At 34.4% G+C, this 20,875-nt stretch overlaps 11 protein-coding genes across 11 annotated transcripts; 6 read left to right on the top strand and 5 right to left on the bottom strand. All coding sequences in view use genetic code 12, as the record gives it.

Moving 5' to 3' along the window:
• Positions 1-101: 101 nt before the first annotated feature.
• Positions 102-2,282, top strand: CAALFM_C111370CA (uncharacterized protein; the record flags this gene model as incomplete). Its single annotated transcript, XM_708707.2, has 1 exon — positions 102-2,282. One exon carries the CDS (start codon positions 102-104, stop codon positions 2,280-2,282), a length of 2,181 nt encoding a protein of 726 aa, XP_713800.2.
• A 257-nt stretch (positions 2,283-2,539) lies between these two features.
• RPL37B (60S ribosomal protein eL37) lies at positions 2,540-3,165 on the bottom strand (the record flags this gene model as incomplete). The annotated part of the gene is made up of 2 exons (XM_019475156.1): positions 2,540-2,805; positions 3,159-3,165. The coding sequence occupies 2 exons, from the start codon at positions 3,163-3,165 to the stop codon at positions 2,540-2,542; spliced, it is 273 nt and encodes a 90-aa protein (XP_019330701.1).
• A 750-nt stretch (positions 3,166-3,915) lies between these two features.
• On the top strand, positions 3,916-5,394 carry TOS4 (Tos4p; the record flags this gene model as incomplete). The annotated part of the gene is made up of 1 exon (XM_708708.2): positions 3,916-5,394. The coding sequence occupies one exon, from the start codon at positions 3,916-3,918 to the stop codon at positions 5,392-5,394; it is 1,479 nt and encodes a 492-aa protein (XP_713801.2).
• Positions 5,395-5,455: 61 nt separating this feature from the next.
• PRM1 (pheromone-regulated protein) lies at positions 5,456-7,327 on the bottom strand (the record flags this gene model as incomplete). Its single annotated transcript, XM_708709.2, has 1 exon — positions 5,456-7,327. One exon carries the CDS (start codon positions 7,325-7,327, stop codon positions 5,456-5,458), a length of 1,872 nt encoding a protein of 623 aa, XP_713802.2.
• A 516-nt stretch (positions 7,328-7,843) lies between these two features.
• On the top strand, positions 7,844-8,152 carry SMT3 (SUMO family protein; the record flags this gene model as incomplete). The annotated part of the gene is made up of 1 exon (XM_708710.1): positions 7,844-8,152. One exon carries the CDS (start codon positions 7,844-7,846, stop codon positions 8,150-8,152), a length of 309 nt encoding a protein of 102 aa, XP_713803.1.
• Positions 8,153-9,712: 1,560 nt separating this feature from the next.
• On the top strand, positions 9,713-10,025 carry CAALFM_C111320CA (uncharacterized protein; the record flags this gene model as incomplete). The annotated part of the gene is made up of 2 exons (XM_019475155.1): positions 9,713-9,743; positions 9,826-10,025. The coding sequence occupies 2 exons, from the start codon at positions 9,713-9,715 to the stop codon at positions 10,023-10,025; spliced, it is 231 nt and encodes a 76-aa protein (XP_019330700.1).
• Positions 10,026-11,785: 1,760 nt separating this feature from the next.
• Positions 11,786-13,795, top strand: PSP1 (Psp1p; the record flags this gene model as incomplete). Its single annotated transcript, XM_708711.2, has 1 exon — positions 11,786-13,795. The coding sequence occupies one exon, from the start codon at positions 11,786-11,788 to the stop codon at positions 13,793-13,795; it is 2,010 nt and encodes a 669-aa protein (XP_713804.2).
• Positions 13,796-14,313: 518 nt separating this feature from the next.
• Positions 14,314-16,059, top strand: CAALFM_C111300CA (mRNA splicing protein; the record flags this gene model as incomplete). Its single annotated transcript, XM_708712.2, has 1 exon — positions 14,314-16,059. The coding sequence occupies one exon, from the start codon at positions 14,314-14,316 to the stop codon at positions 16,057-16,059; it is 1,746 nt and encodes a 581-aa protein (XP_713805.2).
• A 4-nt stretch (positions 16,060-16,063) lies between these two features.
• On the bottom strand, positions 16,064-17,173 carry CAALFM_C111290WA (uncharacterized protein; the record flags this gene model as incomplete). The annotated part of the gene is made up of 1 exon (XM_708713.1): positions 16,064-17,173. One exon carries the CDS (start codon positions 17,171-17,173, stop codon positions 16,064-16,066), a length of 1,110 nt encoding a protein of 369 aa, XP_713806.1.
• Positions 17,174-17,390: 217 nt separating this feature from the next.
• On the bottom strand, positions 17,391-18,482 carry CAALFM_C111280WA (uncharacterized protein; the record flags this gene model as incomplete). Its single annotated transcript, XM_708714.1, has 1 exon — positions 17,391-18,482. One exon carries the CDS (start codon positions 18,480-18,482, stop codon positions 17,391-17,393), a length of 1,092 nt encoding a protein of 363 aa, XP_713807.1.
• Positions 18,483-19,056: 574 nt separating this feature from the next.
• CAALFM_C111270WA (uncharacterized protein) lies at positions 19,057-19,695 on the bottom strand (the record flags this gene model as incomplete). Its single annotated transcript, XM_708715.2, has 1 exon — positions 19,057-19,695. One exon carries the CDS (start codon positions 19,693-19,695, stop codon positions 19,057-19,059), a length of 639 nt encoding a protein of 212 aa, XP_713808.2.
• Between the last annotated feature and the right edge of the window lie 1,180 nt (positions 19,696-20,875).

Here is a 20,875-nt window from a genome sequence, read left to right as displayed (position 1 = left end):
AAACCTTTATTAAATCCTCACAAGAGTTGAACAGATTGACACAACAGACGTGATTTCACTGATTCTCTAGAGTTATGATATAAGCAAACACATCTATTACCATGTCCAGCTCAGACGACGATTTTGATGATGATGAAGATGATGTTTTACTACAAGATTTTTTACTTGGAAAAACACAGATACCAGAAGTCTCCATCATTCTGCAAACCCGCAATCCACTTCCAGCTAAAATTCCTCAAACTCAACAACCAAATACTCAAGTGAAGAAAACCATTCTAGATGATGAAGTACAAGCCAAATTATTTCAAGCGGACGGAGAGATAGCAACTTTACGTGCTCAATTGCAACAGTTGCAAAGACAGAAACAGGAAGAAGTTTCAGCCCTAAAGGAGTCCTTGAATACATTTAAGGAATCTAGTGAAAACCAGTTATCAATATTAAAAAATGCGGTACAGACCCTTGAAGATGAGAAGAAATTCTTAAACAATGAGTTGATATCTAAAACTGCTAGTAAGAAGCGAAAAACAGAGCCACTGAACAAAATAGCAACATCCACTTTAGCAAATGAAGAAAAGTATTTGCCACTACGGCCGTTGAAAGAAGTAAAAACTGGTACAAATGATTCAGTTGTTGCAACCCAAAATGAGACCCAAGGTAAACCGATTCAAAAAGTTATCAAACTACTGAGTGACTCATCATTACTTATAGATCAACTTTGGAATCATTCTATAGTGGGAAGCAAAAGAACATCATTTGAATATTTAAATAAAATATGCATTGATTTTGATTTAAAATTGAATTCAGGGTTGAAAATTGTGAAACGTACCTCAATTTCATCAAGTATTGTTGAATTTTTAATGATGAATAAAAATAACCGATTAGATAAACTCATTGAAATTTTCACCATATCGACAATTCAACTAGTTGAGAAACTATTACAAGAGAAATACATTCTTGCAATACCATTTATTTTGTCTTTGGTTGATTGTTCATTGTCTTTCCGACCAGCAGCACTTACAAAATCGTTGATTGTACAAATACTAAAGCGAGTATCGAAAATAACTGAGAGTCTATTGTTTTTGTTGAATTCCAATCTTGATGAAGATGATTTAGCCAATTATCATGATGTTCCGTACCAAGTGATGGTATTAGAGAAGTTTATCTTTGTGGAATGTTTGGATTTGATGGAAAGGTTAGTGACTTTGACTACAACATTCGATATTGAGTTTATCAAGACAGTATGGCAAAACCGCATTTTACCCCAAAATATAATAACTTCATGCCTACCTGATAATTCTGAAAGATTTAAGAATACTGCGCAAATAAATGTGGTATTTAATATCGTAGAGTTGCTTGTTGCCTCAGTCACTGAAGAGACGTTTGCATACAATGATACAAATTTGGATGAAAAATTAATTTTATCACTACTAAAAGTTTTCCTAATAGATATTCCAATTCGAGAAGACTTTATGTTTTATGGGTTGAATAGAATCTTGGGCAATAATTGTGATTTTCTTAAAATCGATAGTGTTATCCCTAAAGATCACGACCATTTGAACAATTATTTGATTGTAATCCCACAACCAATTCCATTTGATATTGAAACACCACACCAATTTCGAATAGATATGAATCATGAATATCATTTATTGATTCTTCGAATTAAAATTGCTGAGCTTTTTTTGTCGTTAATTATCACTAAACAAACTTTTGATTTCCTATATAATAAAGAGCATTTCAAGTCATTGATACGAGTCATTGGATTTGAACAGAACCATATTGCACAATCACCTCGATCCAAGCATGTGTATTTAAGATTACAATTGATTAGCATGTTAGTGAAAATCATAGATTATCTTACACAAGATTTACGTGATGCCAGTGAACTCATTTATAGTGAGTTGATGTATGAGATTTTTGTCGTATTCCTGAGAATTGCATTTGGTGCTGATTCGTTGTCAATAGATGCCCATAAATTATTGGTTAAAATCAGGAACCGGCCAGGCGGTAAAAGTTTGACTGTATTCAACAAGTGGTGTGAGACAAGAGCAAGACAGTTGAATCATGTGTCACTACTGAATTTCAATGTTGAAACTGTTGCTAATGTAGAAAGTGATTTTGCCAATGGTTTAGAGTTTCCATATGAATCAGAAACAGTTGAACTAGCAAGAAATATATTAAATCGATTTGTGGATCATGATGAAGCCGAGAATTTGTATGTCAATATGAATGCAGAAGACCCACATGATTTTGAAAATGACGATGAAATGGACATCCCCTAGTCAGGAAACAGTAAGAGAATGAGCTACAAGTAATAAATAAATGGATAAGACTAATTTCCAACATTAATATACAGATTTTATTTGTTTTTTTTTTTTTGGTGTATACGTAAAAAAATAAAGACTAAACCTCTTATTTAAACAGATATTAAATAGTTATTACATTTTAAACAAGAATCTAACCAATTCTTCCTTTGCTATGATTAACATGACTTTAATGAATAATGACTAATGCATGACCAATAACTTCAGTAATTAGTTTAAGCGGAAGGGGTTTGAGCTTTAGCAACACCAGTTTGGAAACCGTTCTTGAATCTTCTGGTAACGTGTTTCAAGTAAGCCATTCTACCGGTACCAGTAGTTCTTCTTCTCTTGGCTTTTAAGGCCCAGTTGTGAGATCTCATTTTAGCAGCTGGGTAACCACAAGAAGAACAGGTCTTCTTTTGAACGTGGAATGAACGACGGCCACATCTGTTACATAAGGTGTGAGATTTGTTGTGACGTTTACCTAAAGATGGAGTACCCTCTATAAAAATAAAAATTTGAATTGTTAGTATTACTGTTGTTTTTATTCGATTCTGAGGTTTCGTTACTTTGAATATCTATGTTGAAATCCCATTCTATTTTAATATCTTCAACAAGTTCCAAAATAGTGCTATCTATTTTAATTCATGACCATATTCTTCTTACTCTAAGAGATGTTACATCTTTCGCCTGCGTGAACATTTTAACATCTATCAAATCTTGCAACTATGGTGATTCTTTCCCCAACGCAATAATCTATTGCTACTTTTTTTAATTATCAAATCCAAAAATGTCCATGGGCTCAAACATCTTAGATATTCTAGTAAACACTTTCAATATTGTATCTTCACATACTACCCATTGTTGATTATCTATACTTTTGATGGTTTAAGAAAGAAAGTCTATGAATTTTCAAAATTTTTTTTTTCTTTACCTCTAACAAAAATTTGCGGTGTGTTGTGCACAGAGAAGGGGAAAACCTCTCACTGTTCACACATACCAATACAGCGAACAGAAGTTTGTTAGTGGTAGCGAAAGAAGGAAAAAAAAAATGTTAGTAGTGTAAAATGGTGAAGAAAATTGGTAGTGTTTTAAAAGCAAAAAAAGTACGCACGTGCAAAATAAAGGCTACTAGGGCTGAAGCCCTATTTTGAGAATATTGTTTTTGTACAACCTGAAAAAAAAAGAAATCGTAAAACATAAACGTGACCCACAGATTAAGTTAAGCACGCCACCAGGATATTCATATTTCTTGATTGACAAAGAATTCGATATATCTATGAATATAGACTGTTGTTGCTATTAATGATTTGTTATTTCTAACATTTCTATTACCAATCACTTAGGTTGTTCAATAGAGTCAATTAATCATATCCTATACGTTGCTTATTGTGATGTGAAATGGGACGCACTAAAAACTTCAGACGCGACTGCAAAATGTAAAATATAAACAACACGAAATTTTATTTCAGGACGCAGGCCGAGTTGCACTACCAGTATTGTCCAGACCGTTTTCTAAACTGTAAACAATCCTTTCATCAAAAAATATATACATACTATTTTAATTATCTTTGATTCTTTCTTTGTTTTCTTTAACACTTTAAAAGATATCATGTCTAATATGAATTATCAATTCCCACCTTCGTCGCCTTTGCTCGAAGATTATTCTTATAATTCTTCAAAAGACCCTTTCACGTCAGTTGCGTCAGCTAAATCCAAGGTTGCTGAAGAAGCGGCAGAAGCTCGAGTATCTCGTGATAACTATCCAACTCCAAATCCATCTTCCTCGTTATTCCGTTCATCTTCTCCAGCAAGAGAAGCTTACGGTGATAATGATGTTTTCAGACCAGAACCTAAACAAACAGCAAATATCAACAAAGATTTCAATGTTTTGAATCCAGATAAATCGGTTATGCGTATCCCATTGGTCAACACACACACACATTTCTCCATTGGCAGATCGTCACGCAGTTGTGAATTTGCTCTTACTGCTTCAGACCCTCGTATTTCCAGAGTTCATTTGAAGTTAAGTTCCAGTTCTCAGCAAATTATTTTAACGTGTCTTGGGTCAAATGGTGTAGGTGTCATTATTCCTAAACCTTGCTTTGTTTATGAAACCAATTCCCCAGATAATTTCATAATAATGGAAAATACTACTGGCAAACCTTTGGATGCACATTTGCATAACTATAAATTGAACAAAACAATCAAGTTAGATGGTAATCATACTGAATTTTTTGTTCGTAAAGGTGAAACTATTACTATGCCTAAATTTGAAAATATCTTGTTGCAAATCTCAAAAGATATAATCTTGTTGAATCCAAATGATATTGATGAAGATTTGACTGACGAAGAGACTCCAACTTTGCTTATTGAGAATGATAACACTAACACTAATAACACTACTCCAATGAACAAAACTGTTAGTTTGACGCTTCCAAAAACCCCATTAAAGCCAAAACCAAAATCAATTATCAAAGTTGCTGAAAACAATAATGAAGAACCAGACGAAACACCAAGCAAGGAGCAACGCTCTGTTGAAAATAGAACTTTTGTCTTGTTTGAAGATAAGAATATTCCACTGCGTTCCACGTCTACTTCACCCAAGCCACCAGCAGTACTAGCTGACAAAACAAATATTAAAAGAAAGGCAACTTCTGAAGAACCACAAGTCAAAAAGAAGAAAAAACAAATCAAGAGACAACAAACTCCTGAACTTGACAACTCAGTATTGGCATTACCAAATTTGGCAGAAATTCAAAATATATTGATTAATCATTTGGCATTCTCAAGATTGAGTTCTACGCCGGCATCATTCTTGAATACTATTAGTGTGTCGACATCTAAATTATCTTTAGCTCAAATCAGAGCCATTTTACATGATTTGAAATGTATTGGAGTGATTCATCGTCAAGGGAAAGATGCCGCTGGTCAACCATTACAGGAAGAATATTACTACATGCCTGAAAATGATGAAGACAGAGAAAGAACTACTTTGGTTTCTAATATCAAAGGTCATGGTGGATTAAGATCCTGTAGAAAAACTCATAAGCAATACTATTGGAAAAAACCAGCACCAATCAAGAAGTAAATAAAAACCTTCTTATAAATATATATGATTTGTATACTAGATAATGATCAAACTATTATATTTATTTCAGTTTCTCCTCTGTAGTCGGATAGAAGCTTGACGATGTAGTTAAGTCTTTGCCGTCAATCAAAGGATGTGACAAAGGATAGCCATATACTTGTTTCTCCTGTTCTGACAATTCATGTGGGCTACTAATGGCGTAAGAATTGTTTCCCTGTCTGGTACTATTCCAATACCGAATAGTAAGTGTAGCACTCCCAACAAAAATTTGAAATAACCAAACACCAAGAAGTCCTAGACTTATGTATAACTCTAACAATATAGATTTTCGGTATAAATCTATAATTTTATTTGCTCTTGCTAAAACTGATTGCGGTTGTAAAAATGTCATGTGAGATAAACCATCTTCAATATCTCTGCTAATAGAAGGTATGTTGATATTTAAGTTATCATTCATCCAGGTTAAACCCTTTTCAACCTTTTCTAGTTTTCTTCCAATTGTACAGTAGACAACCGTGTTTATTGGTCCTGCTAGTGGTGTACTCCCAAATATATCAGATAGTGTTTCATTAAGCTTATCCAAGAACTCTACAATTGTCGAGTTTAACGACACCGATATTTCTTTTATACCACTGAATAACTCTTGATTTAGCTTGTCTTGTGTATCATCAATGTAAGTGTTCATATCACGAAGATAAATTGTAGATGCTGACATGGAGGTACTGTTGCTTGTAATATCAAACGACTTGATATGATTATTCATAGATGATTGAACTGAATTTAGTAGAATATATTGTGCCACTACTGAAACAACTCCCATTATTCCAAAAAAGAACACATTCCTGGAAATCTTACTAAACATGAAGCTCAACATCCAAATTGTTCTTTCATTAAGTTCTATTCCCATGCGTTTCACTATTGTATATATCAAAAAGTTGTTGTAAATATTATATTGGTTGCGAAATTGTACTTCTTTGTCTATACCCGTTTCACTGATAAATTTGTCCATTCGTCTCCAATGTCTCCATTGGATATAACTCACATACAAGATGGAGCCCACCATAGCAAGCACTAAACCAATAAAAAGCCATTTGCTAATTTTTTCAACTAACTTTGCTAAGTCGGTTTGTACATCCTTTAATTTACTCATATCTTTCAAACACTCTTCACGGAAATTGATGGGACTTGGTGCACCTGTGGTAAAGTTATAACTCAGTTTCATGGTGTTTAATTTCTTAATGGCCAATTCAAAAGGGGTAGACACTATGGTTTGAGTACCATTACCTAATTGTGATAACCCATACAAACTAGAATTTTTGAAATTATCAAGTTTGGTTAAAACTTCACTAGGGATCATGATTTTACTCTTTAAATCTCCTAAAGTAATATTGATTTTATTTTGATACTGAGTTGGGTCTGACTTGGATCCAGTGAACATATTCTTTATGGCATTAAATCCAGTCACCAAATCATTAATAATCAGGGAAAGACCCTTTAGAGCGCTCTCAATGTCATTTGTTGCCGATACCACAGTAGCATTAACAGCTCGAATAACACCTTCGCTTGCATCAAGAGCTACCTCTGTTGACCCCTTTAAAGCTGCATTTAGTAAACAAATATACGTCCCAAAAAACAATTCGATGAAAAACAACGCTAATTGTTTAATAACTTTGAGTGTTAAAATTATTGATACTATACCCGCGGCCTCTAATGTTTGCAAACTATCGACAATCATATAATGAACAGTGTTCAACACAGGCTGAATTTCGCCATTGTCACAAATTGAATTGTCCAATAATACCAGGTTAAGATTATCTAAGATGGAAGTTTCCAATAGTATCAATTTGATAAGGATTAGTATTAGCAAGATAGCATATTTGTTCAAGTACACTTGAGTTAAGATTTCAGGAAGATTCAAATAATTTCTAAACATATGAGTAGCTGATGAACAATAAAACCAAACACCATTGCGTCTTTTAATAAATATTCTGAGTTACACCAGGTTATCATAAGGTCATTTTATATTTCTAGCAAAGAATCACTTGAAACACTGTTGAAACATCAATGAAACAATCATTACTTTTCAGCCACTTAAACACATTCTACTACGAATTTACATGACCACAACAAAGTTATTTGTACTGTTGAGTAGCTTTTAGAACCATCTTAAACAATAATAACCACAGTTACAACTATATACTCGATTCTAATCAACTGAGGTTCCTGTTGTATCAGAAAGACATGAAAACAAGGTCGTGCAGCATACACAATTGTGGTGGTGGTCTGAACCAACGCGACTGAAGAAACAAGAAATACGCCACCAGACAACAACAACAATTCTATTATTTTTTCCTGTTGTTCTTCATTACCAGAAAAAAAAAAACGGAATATCACAACATCGATAGTTTCTTGAATAACTTTCAAGTATTCATCAATTATAAACATAAAAATGTCCGACACTGAAAACACAGGAGGCTCACCACCAGCTGCTGAAGCAGGTCCAAAAGAAGAAAAAGGAACACATATAAATGTGAAGGTTTCCGATGGTACACAAGAAGTGTTTTTTAAAGTTAAACGTAATACCAAATTTAGAAGATTAATGGAAGCCTTTGCCAAAAGACAAGGTACATCTCCCGATACTATGCGTTTCTTAGTTGATGGTGGAAGAGTTCATGCTGATCAAACACCAGAAGATTTAGATATGGATGATGGTGATACTATTGAAGCTCACCGTGCACAAATTGGTGGTTGTTTATAATAGTTGTGTGTATGTCATCAAATAAATCCATAGTCTGAGTACTTAATGGAGGTAATTGTATTCTTAATTCAAGATTGTAGACGCAAGGTATTGTTGGTTTATGTTGAATAGTAGTCTTTGTTTAATGTTGAACGGTATCTTACACCATGAATAAACTGATTACTCTTGAGCACGAAAGTCGTGTTATTTGATTGATTCACAAACATATAGTATTACAAAAACATTGATACTATACATCTGTTGTATTTTCGTATTTAACGGGACTACAAAATAATAATGTATCTAACAATATCTTGTGTTTGGCCGCAAATGAGATTTGGTAACATTATTTAGATAGAATATTCAAATGGTTACAAAATTAATCACTAAACCGATGCTATTATGCTATACTCTCCAAAAAGGTTGTCTATATAGGACCATGTTAAGTTTTAGCTCTATCATATGAGCTACATGAATCCATTGTGAGTATAACTTGAGCAGAATTGTAATAAGAATAACTAAATTCAAATAATCTACACAAATGCTTTCGGTGATAAGAAACTACATCCTACCAAAGTACTAAACCCGTCAGTTGTTTTCCTTTCAACGGAACATCTTGAGAAATAACTCTTGGGTGTTGTTTTGCCCCACTGCTGGTTCCAATAGATACAGGTCAGTCATTTGCTTAAACTGGTTTCACCCGAGGAATCAGCACCTTAATTAACTATAAGGCATCTGTTGTAAAGTATGGGGTCCAGAATCCTTCATATTCCCGTAACGAACATACAGAATACAAAGAACAAGAAACGGTGTTTGAGAAGTTGCTAAGAAAAAGAGAGGGCAAATCGGTTGAAAAAAATATCGTTCGATTTGCAGTATATAGTGAAGGTTGTTTAGCTCGGACATACAATTCCGAATTTCTAAGTGACAATTATCAGGTCATTATTGCTTGTAACAAATGAATGTGATAAAACTAACAAAAAATAAGTGGAATTAGCAAGTTAATGAAAGAAAAAAAACTCGTTTGATCAGTTCATACCATACAGGTAAGTTTTAGCGCGAAGTATAATAGAAATTTGTTCCATGAATGACCCGAAAAACAAATTCCATCAATCATTCTCGGCCGGGTCAGTGTTGACGCGTGGGGAAGGGAAAGGAAAGGAAGAAAAAATAACTCATCATTGGTGTAAGAAGCAGAAGAATCATTAGTCAACGGATAAAATCGTGTGCACTCAAATTGCGGGAAATTGTGCAGCAATGGAAAAAAGGATCTCATACTAGATTTACACTCACTTTAACAAACTAACAAACAATTGAGTGTTGGTTACATTTTTTTTTTTTTGATTTTTGGTCTTTGTGTTTAGTTTCTTTTGTTGGTTATCTTTGTCAAAAAATGCTTATCAGGAATTAAACAATATGAAACTTTACAAACTGAGGAGAGTTCAAAAAAACTGATATAAATGGGGAAGGTTTTTGCTCCAAATGTTTTGTGAATTGATTTTTGTTTTTGCTTTTTGTTTTTACTTTTTCCTCCAGCTATTATAACAATTTTAATATCACTTTCTACTACTATTCAAAACAATGTGTAAAACTGAAATTTGCGGAATTTGTCGTATGTGATTGCTCCTAACATTTATTGAATTGATTCACTTTTAACTGTTCAATGATACTAACATCAAGAATTTTTAATTTAGAACATAAATCTTGGACCGGTTGTGGTAAACATGTCCACGAAATAATGGATATCAGTTCTAAAGATAATTGGTGTACCTGTGAGCCATTGGATAAAGATGAAGAAGTTTTCATTGAAGGTCATGGGGTTTATCCACCAAAAGCAGGTCAAGGTTTGAGAAGAGGCAGTGGTTGCGGTTACCAGAGTTCTTCCCCAAGATAAATAAGAACGTCTGCGATGAATCGTGACGTTAGGTTGTTGTTGTTTTTTTTATTGCAAAATTAAAAAGTTAAGTTATTGGTTTGGTGCTGGTATTCCAAATAGTTAGTATTGTTTTACATAGAAAATATATTTAAACATATTCAGGTTTTTTGGGAGGTGTTGATTTGTGGACACTACATGTAAGAGCTTTGTTGATATTGGGGTTGTATTCACAAGAGCACTGGAATTGCAAGACGTAACTGTTGTTATAGGACCCTTGCCAGTTGATACTCTTACCTACAGTTGACCTGTTAATGCTAGGTTAGTTTATGACCCTTTTCCAATCTACAAGTGGAAGATAATAATTTAAAGACGAATTCTTGGAGTTGAGCAAAAGCTTTTTGGTAGCTGTTGAAATTTGCTATTGCCCTTGTGCCGCAAATACAAGCCTACAAACTCAAGGTGTTAAGCCCAATAACGTGTTGTCTTAAACGTTGAGCTAGTCTTCTATTTAGAATGCCTGACAATTAGTTAAATTTTGATTGTGAGCTCAACAGATGTTCTATCCTACTCACATGGCCGTATATTGTTGCGAATTTGCGAGTGTCACGGCTTTATGCAAAAGTTTTTACCCCACCGTACACGCCCCTTAAAAAAAAGGTGTGACTGTTAGACAACTTGCTCTGCAAGATTTATCATCTTTGTAGCAACATTCAGCTGATATTTATCTATATTGTTTGATCATAACTCGTGAAAATGAACGTTCATTTTGTTCAATAATACAAATCTTGCTTCTAAAATGATTCTATTGCGTGTGCGGCTACATACATACATACATACATACATACTAATCTTGGTGTTTGTTCTGGACACGTAAATATTCTTTTCCATTCCAAAGGGAAACGTCATTCACGTGATAGCAATCCCCTGAGCAATTATTGTAGAATGCTAATACTTGTTTAGTACCAACATAAGCAAAACAAAATATAATTACTTTATTCTTTGAATTATTGAGTTTTACAAGAAAGAAAATACTTGTACCCCTCTATATTGTTTCTGTTGGTGGGTGGGTTTAGTATTAAAATAGACATCAGGCGTCATTTGCGAGGAACGAAAAAAAAAAAATACTAGTGACGATCTTGGGAAAACTCAATCCCAAATTATAACTGATCTGTTTTTTTATTTTTTTCATTTTTTGCATTGGGTTACATATTCTTGTATTATTCTGCATTAATGAGTGTTTATGAAACACCCAAGATTAACATATTAAAGGGTGTTGTAATTGCAAGTTAGAATGTGATTCGCCCAAAAGAACAAGAAAAAGGGATAATAATAATAACTGTATAGTTGAATACACGACATTTTGTAAAGGAATTGGCGACATTCTTTAATGTTAGACAAGCAAAAATAATAATTAAGACTAAGAAAAATAAAATGGAGAATTGAAAACATTAACTCACTCGCCTCTCTCGCAGGCAATTACATAAACCTTTCCTTTCTTTCTTTCTTTCTTTCTTTTCCTTTTTTTTTTTCTTTTCTCTTTCCCCTGCTAAAACTATAATTTACGACTATTGCTTATAGATCTTAGACAGAGAATACATTGAATTTACTGATTGCATAATACCTATATTGAATTTAATTTGAGTTACTGGAACTTTTTGACAATTATTCCTAATATTAAGATTTCTTGAATCCCCGAATAAAGAATTAAAGAGAGGAGAAAGGAAAAAAAAAAGAAAGAGGAAAATTTATCACCCAATACAGAACAAATTACTGGCATTATGTCTGCAATGAATTATCCAGATTTCTTGAATTCCAGCAATCAGAACGGAGGCTCGCCAGCAATGTCGAAGGGTAATGACCCTCGATCACAAGATACGCGCGAGAGCAAACAGCAAGATTTGTACCCGTCAGGCAATAATTATATCCTGAATGTTGCAACCAACAAGGACTATCCACCTCAGCAACAACAACAACAACAACAACAATTCAACAACCTTTTATTAAAAAAATTATCAGCATTAGATGATGCTCTGCCGTTGGATGTGTCCAGTTTTTATACTAACGCCTCCCTAAACAAAGACTCGTTCAATTTGCCAGCTGAGTTACAAGGCGGTGTGTCGAATATCTCGTCTCGTAGACCAAGTTACGCCGCTGAATCCTTTACTAGAAATAATTTTTATCATCAACCAAGCTTGAATCCACAATCTCCTCAACTAGGAGCTCAATCATCGAACTTTTTCAACAATAGAAAAGACTTGTCTTCGATAGCTATGTTCAATAATTATGCTAATAATCACTACCAACACAATGGGGACGGGAACTTTGATATAAATGACTCGTTTTCCAACTTGAATTTAAATGCTAAATTTAACGATTTCCAATCCAGGAGGCCCAGTCAGTTAGTGGATTTTTCATTCAGCCCCTTTGGTGATACTAGACAACAACAACAACAACAGCAACAGCAATCACAATCGCAATCGCAATCGCAATCGCAATCACACGTACCAAATCAAAACCTACAACAACTGCAACCACATTTGACAAATGCGGGCAATAGTGCACCTTTTATTGCCTATCAGAACAAACAAAGTATGAATAGTGCGCAAAATCAATCCATGGGTCAGGGAAATCCTATCAAATTGGAAAACGGATTAATGTTACGAGATCAATACATTGTGGCTTCTCCTGAATTGAAAAGTTTGTATATGAAAACCATCAAGTATTTCCAAGATCAGAGCATCACTGCTGACATTTTATCTAAATTGAATAACTTGTTAACTAATCCAGTTATAATAAAGTTGATTACATTTATTAAGAATTTGAATAACCTCACATTTAACCATAAAATCCTTTGTCTTGTTATCAACAAAAACGGAAAGTTTGATTTATTGTCTTACCCTCATAATTCTAATATATTTTTACAAAAGAATGATTTGGTTATTGTCGATGGTGATCGTGGAAAGGATTTGGTTATGATTGTTGAACCGTTAGTGAATTTGAATTTTGCAATCTTATTCAACTTTTTAAAGAAATTGGAGCATTTGAAGAGTTTGACAATTATTGAGGGACACGTTACCAAAACTAACGGTGGAACTCATCCAACCACTATGGATGCATCAACAATAATTAACTCACACCTGAACGAGGACAATGAATTCATTATAACTTTACCTACAAAACAAGTACTTCGTTTTGCGACACCTAAAGAAGTTCATAAAATTAGCGGGAAGTTTCTTGAGGAAAAGAAGGCATTTATCACTTGCTACAACAAAATCAAAGAGCTTAATCTTGATTCTGATTTATCACTTATAAATGTCGAGTACCAATGTGATTTTAAAAAGTTGATATTTTACTATTTTGCCGGATTCAAACGTATTGACTTCCGAGGTTTGATCAAAGAATTGTTTAAAATTTATAAAACAAGAATTTGGTTATGTGCTGTCTTGCCCTATAACAAACCAGAATTGTACATCACAATGGATAAGGAGGATTCTGAACCGAAGGTTGTACAAGTGAATAATAATTTAGTTCCTAGAGAGTATGAGTTGACGAATGATCAAATTTTGAATTTTTCTATCAACGAATTTGACAATTTAGCCACCCCAAGCTATTTCCATCTGAAAAATGTTCAAAATTTGATAAAGCATATGACTAATGAAATTAAGGGTCATTTCTACGGTTTCAATACAGGGAAAATTGAAGGTAATTATCAACCCGTGAAAACAGTTGATTTATCAGATCGTAGCAGAATTTTACCAAACTTTAACCCATTTGGAGATTTTCAATAAACATCAGATAGTTAAAAATAAAAAAATATAAAAAAGAGAAAAGAAGTGTTATAGAAAATATAAAAGTCGAGGATTGAAAACTGGAACCTTGTGGCAACTTACTTATAGAATATGTTTTTTTTTATTGTTGTTTAGTTCACGGACTATAGAGTAGTTTGGATAATTATAGAGTTTGCTTTGTTTATATGTATTTCTCACCATAATTAAACACCAAAATCGGATAGAATTTAATACCTCCAAATTATTGTTGTTTTAGTTTTTATATATACTATAATTAATGGATGGTAAGCTTATTATGTTAAGAATGTTTATGTGAGATTTTATACACTTTATATATTAATGATAATTTACGAGATTATTGCGATTAATGGTATTTGAAGATCTACTACATTATTGTTGTGTTGGAGGGGTTGACTTGTTTGTTTGAACCATTTTGTTCTGTTTTTGATGCTGTACATTTTTTTTCCGAGGAATCTTTTTGTTCTTTTCTCTTTGTATAAAACCAAAATACTATTGTGATGAGCTCAAACATATTTAAACGTTTTAAATCAGCAGAAGAATCATTAGACGAAGATGAGTCGGTCACCCCTGTGTATATTCCCAAGGCAAAACGTGCCAAATTGGAAGCATTGAAAGCAAAGAAATCACAAATTGCTTCTCGACTATCGACCCACAAACAACAAAGTGCTCCCACAACCACCACCAACACTAGTACTACTGCCTCCACCACCACAACAGCAACAACAAATAATACCAACAACTCAAAGCCATCAATCCAAACAAAGAAACCAACTGGGAAAAAATTTCAATTTGATTGGGATGTAGAAGAGGAAGATACTGCATCTGGGTTTGTTCCCTTGATAGAAATGGATGAAGAAATTGATGACCCATTATTTAGCGGTCAGGAGCTGACCCACTGGACCAATAAAAACCTAGAGGAAATGACAGATAGAGATTGGAGAATATTTAAAGAGGATTATAATATCACTACCAAAGGTAAAAACATACCTAATCCTTTGAGGTATTGGAATGAAGGATCGATTAATGACAAATTGGTTTCAATTATTTCTCAATTAGGTTATGAAGAACCAACTTCAGTTCAACGAGCAAGTATCCCCTTAGCATTAAAGAAACGAGACGTCGTTGGAGTGGCTGAAACTGGGAGTGGGAAAACCTTAGCATTTTTAATTCCCGTATTGAATTATATCCTATCTATTGATGAAAATTATCTCAAATACGAAAAAATATCAAATGAACCGGTGGGGTTGATTTTAGCACCAACAAGAGAATTGGCGTTACAGATAACGAAGGAAGCAGAGAAATTTTGTAAGAAACTCGGATATCAAGTTCTACCGATTATTGGAGGACATCACTATCAAGATACTATAAATAAAATTGACCAAACTGGAGTCCATTTGATAGTGGCTACCCCAGGTAGATTAGTGGATTCTATTGAAAGGAAGATTGTTGATCTTAGCAAGTGTTATTGCTTGGTCATGGATGAAGCAGATAGAATGATTGATATGGGATTTGAAAAAGATTTGAACAAAGTTTTAGACAAATTACCAACTGAAAAGCAATTATCACTGACAATAGATGGAAGAATATTTCATTTGGAAAAAAGATCAACAATGATGTTTACAGCAACTATTTCACCAACAGTTGAAAAACTCACTAAAAAATATTTGATTGACCCAGGCTATCTTTATATTGGTGGTGCAGGAGAAGCCTTGGACAATATTAGTCAACTGTTTGAGTTCTTGTCCAGTGCAACCACCGAGGCAACCAAATTCAATAAACTAATAAAAATCATTCGAAGCCACTGGAGAGTCACCGAAAACCCCTTGATTATTATTTTTGCAAATTTCAAGCACGTATGTGACTCGTTATCACAGGAATTATCTAGTAATGACATTAACAATGTTGTCATTCATGGTTCTAAATCACAAGATATGAGAGAACAGGCAATCACAAATTTTCGAAATCACGAAAGCGAAGTCTTAATAGCGACTGATGTTGCCGCAAGAGGAATAGATATTCCGAATGTCACATTAGTGATTAATTATCAAATGGTGAAGAAATTTGATGAATATATACACAGAATAGGTAGAACTGGTAGGGCTGGGAATTTGGGTGAAAGCTTTACATTTATTTCCGACCAAGATACGGAAATTTTCACACCCCTAAAGAAGTTCTTGAAAAAAGGTGGCAAGAGATTGCCTGATTGGTTGTATAAGCATCAGTCACAAACTGTCCAAGAATGAGGTATTATGATAAGGCCAACTTATATTGAGGTGCTGTTCTGAATTGTGCTTGCAATTGGTCAGCAATACGGCTGATCAATCCAGTGTTTTTGAGAAATCCTTTACCTATCAATGCTATATCAAAGTCACCATTAGCAATAAACTCATCGAGTTTAAATATGTCTCGATCTAATCCTCCACTGCATGCGATCAAACATCGGTTTCTAATGTGGCTTTTCAATTTACGAGCCAAGGGCACTTGAGAAGGTAGTTGTTTGTCGTCATTTAATAGATATCTAGATTTGCAATGCGCAACATTTCCACCTGATGTAACGTCGATCACCTTTACTCCTAAATCAATAACAAGATCGGCCAACTTCAATGCATCTTCCGTAGACCACGCTTCCGGATCACTACAATTATCTGACATTGGAAACTTTAAGAAAATCGGTGTTTCTATCTTTCGTTTTATATTCTCAATTATTTGTAAAAGAAATCTAACTCTGTTTTCAAATGAGCCCCCGTATTGGTCAGCTCTCTTGTTTGTCAATTTACTTAAAAATTGGTGTATTAAACATCCATTAGCACAATGTATTTCAATGGCATCGAATTTTGAGATTTCCACAGCCCGCCAAGCTGCATTGGCAAAGTCTTCCACAATTGAATTTATTTCATTAACAGTCAATTCTCGTGGTGTATTGTGTGAATCACTAAATGGCTCAGTAGATGGCCCCACACAATGTTCTTGCCAACCATGTTGTATTTGTTGGAATGGTACCCCTTCAACAATCTTTCGCCCAGCGTGATTCAATTGTATACAGCAAATTCCGTCTTGATCATGAATAAAATCAACAATTTTCCGTAAACTGTGAGCTTGATCATCATTCCAAAGACCTAAATCATGAATGGATAATCCGGAATTTTCGGACACAAAGATACTCTCTAAAATGATTAATGCTGGTCCACGTACAGCAAATGATCCATAATGAACAAAATGAAACAGAGTGGCTTGATTGTCAGTTGGTGACGATGAATACATGCACATTGGTGAAACACCAATTCTATTAGGTAATGTGATCGAGTCACTGATCTTTATGGGTTGAAATAATGCCGGTATAGTATTGTTGTTTTCCATTACAGATGACAAGTCAAATTGATGAGACTTCTAGTTCTATTTTTTATTGAAAATAAACCTAAATAATGTGTGTTACAAATGATTCTTATTTCACTTTAAATTCCCTATAAAAGTAGAAGTTGGGAGTGTGGAGGGGAGGGGGCTTACTCAGTTTTGCTATTCTGTCACGTGATTCTGGTTAGCAACTTGAATCAATCTTTTCCAACAACAGCCCTGTTCAATCATCATCTTCATCACTAGAGTAGTCGACTAGTAGGTTGGTCAAATAAGGCTCTTCTCTTTTATATACCATTTTCTTTTTCAATCTAGAAATATCTTTCAAGAGGGAGTTTCGGAGTATTGTATTGTGATCATTTTCATCTGAAGTAGAGCTTGATTCAGGTGTCCCATTAGCTTGATGAGTTGATACATTTTTCTTTACCCCCGCTGAAAGAGAATTGACCCTCGTTTCCTCAATATCATCGTCTGCTTCATCATCTTCAACAGCACCTTCATCTTCCAGTTCATCATCAATGTTTATGGTTTCAATTCTATTCACAGCTCCATTTTCCAATCTTGGTTTTTTGTTTGATTCCTGTTCTAGTAATTGTTTAACTGTATCATAGGCCAATTCTTGTTGTCTTTTCTTCTCTTGCTTCTGAGCTGCAGGGTTTTTATCTTCATTAGCCCATCTCACATACAACACTTCGTTGCTACCTTCCACTAAGGATTGACTTTGCATTGCTTCTTTAGCAAATTGTGCTTGGTTTTCAGTTTTCATAGTAACAAATGCACAACCTTTACCCTGCAACACTCTGACTTTCTCAACAGTACCAAATTCTTGAAAATTTTTAACCAATAATTGCTCAGTATTCGGTTTGATATGTATGCCACCTACGTATAGTGTACAATTTACTTTATTCAATGATCCCACACCATCCATGTCATCTCGATAGTTGGCAGTTTTATCTCGACCAAAACAATCTTGTGTTGGTTTAAAATTGTCAGATTCTTTTGGTAAACGATGGAAATATTGACATTTTGAACCTAAATAACAACATCCTCGACTGAAAAATAAACATATATGAGTATTCTTGTTTGCTTTTGTAAAACCTTGGTCGGTGGATATTCGAACACGGTATTTCAGTTTAGTGGTGGATTTATTGTTTGCATCCGACAACGATTTGGAATACCATATGTTATATTGATGATTATTCACTTGTTGGGTCTTATCAAGATCGTCAATATCTTCAGGGTTTACTTGTACTCTTGCTGGTTTTGTCATTGGTTCAGATAAGGTAAGTGAACTTATTGAAACTTTTCTAGACATCGTTGATTTTTTGTGTTGTTCTCTTTTTTTTTGGTGATGGTGAACGTTTGGAGATGGGGCTTGTACCTTTCTATTTTCTTTCTTTTTGGTCCACTAGCAAAATGACACCACTGGGTTTTAACTCTATTTGATGATTTGTTTGAATAGTTTTTCTTTGGATTCGTGTTCATTCAGGATACTCTGTACGTCAATAGCGAAAGGAGGGGCGTTTTGAAGCCATCAAAAGCTCACTTTGACAGGAAAGAGAATACTTGGGAAAAAGAAAGAGGAAAAGCAAATGGGAAAAGAAAAATACACAGATACTAATCGCCCAGTTTTGTAATGTAATTGAAAAAGTAGGTAGAGTCTCTTCAATAGCAACTCAGAGATAGGTTAGTAGACCTGAATACCAAATGAAATGCTTCTTAAACAGCAATAATACACAAAAAGAACGATGCTATAGTGTCAAACGAACAGAAAAAAAAATACGTCACATTCCTTGCATTACTAATCTATACAGCAACAATAAGACTATAAGCATATTATTACTCTTACTATTGAGTCCTATGTGTAGCTTTTGACACCTCGAGCCCGCTCAAGCTAAGCTCAAAATAAACGACAAACCAATCAAACCGCCAACAACTGCAGATTTCTTCCAGCTACCTGGTTGGTAAACTGCTGGTGCAGCATTACCACTTGCGGTTGAACTAGATGATGAGGAGCTTCTACTTGAAGTAGCAGTAGAAGAAGAAGAATCACTTCCTGAACGGGTTGAGGAGGAAGCTGCAGTAGTTGAGGAAGAACCATTAGATGCAGCTGAAGCTGAACCGGAACCAGAAGCTGAACCAGAAGCTGAATCGGTACTGGCGGTTTCTGTTCCTGTTGTGGAAGCGGCACTTTCACTGGCAGCGGCAGCAGCAGCTGTTAAGGAATCTTTTTTGGATTCAATCTCACTAGTAAATTCGCCCCAATTTGACACCACACCTTTGGTGACTGTTGAGAATTTTCCGTCAGCTAAACTTGTCACCACATGGAATTCCTGTGCACCTTTGGAAGTAAGAGTATTGAACTCCACGACCACACCGGAGGTGGCCTTATGCCAATTGCCAGCAGCATCCGAAGTCAAAGTGACAAAAACGTTTTCACCAACTGAAGCAACTGTATTGGCGACACCAACACCGGCACTAATGATGTTGTTAATATCTGAAAAAAGGTCTCTTTGTTGAACTGGCATTATTGTAAAAAGAATTGTAGTTATTATGTGTAATTATCTGAGGTTAAGAAAAAGTACTGAATAAACAAAGTGATCAAGATTTCCAGTGAGAAAAAGTAGCGGTATTTATATACTTCCACAAAAGAAATAAAGAAATAAAGCTTCCATGGAATTATAATGAAAACCGCAAAACCCGTGGTAAATTTAAAAAAGGCTTTGTTCCCAATTCTTCTTTTTTTTGCTTTGCTTTGCTTTGCTTTGCTTTGTTTATTGTCATTTTTGGAAATCATTCAGCGTGATTTTTTTTTTCTTTCATATCCGGTGCTTTTTGTTTTTATGGGTGGCGTATGAGCTGAGCCTATATCAACTTCATACTAAAAGGTGTCATTCATAAATTTATTTACACAGCCAGTTGCTCTTTTTATTATATCTGCTTGTAGACGTCCCTTAAAATAGATTTCAGGGTACTAAAACAGAAATTCTTACAAGAAAGAAGGCACAGTTTATGTCATGACTCCTTGGTGGCCGTAGGTGGCACAATTGTATTGTGGCCCTCGTCCACAATCGAAAGCACAAAATCGGTCCAACATGATTTTTTTTTGTTCCATTATTTGAAGAATACGAAATACCAAAGTTTATTTTTTTTCGAGAATATTCTCATCGTCATAAATGAACCTATGGTAGTTATCTGTAGCATCACGCGAATTGTTTTTTTTTTCCACCAATGCTGAGTAGAGAGGCACAGCTCAAAAATTTTAGCTTCAGCCAGCAAAGAAACCTTATACTTTTAAGCCTTGTTTTCTTTGTTTACTTTGAATTGTATTTCTTAACTTCCACGTGATCAAATATGAGTTGCGGTCTTTTTATTGGTTACTTAGAAGAGTCGTCTTGTCATTAACTCAATTAGAGAACATTGAATAGTCAGAATAGATGGTTTGGTGTAAATAATCAATGCATCTGATTATTTGTAGTGTGTTGGATTATCAAAATGGTGATCCTCCTTTAGAAGCTTCAATTTCATAATTTATTCGTATTTCATAGCTTTTTCTTGTAGGTTTTTGTTTCTATAGTAATTTTACTACAAGTTTTTTTTTCAGGGGAAAGTTTTGTCAAAAATCACCTAAAAACATTTTCTCATTGTCTTTAAAAATACACATCTCTTGATCTTCATACAAACGCATAGAATATTAACCCCTTCTTA

The sequence above is a fragment of the Candida albicans genome, chromosome 1, assembly GCF_000182965.3.
Source record: "Candida albicans SC5314 chromosome 1, complete sequence".
Taxonomy (NCBI): domain Eukaryota; kingdom Fungi; phylum Ascomycota; class Pichiomycetes; order Serinales; family Debaryomycetaceae; genus Candida; species Candida albicans.
This window is presented reverse-complemented; position numbering and strand designations above follow the sequence as displayed.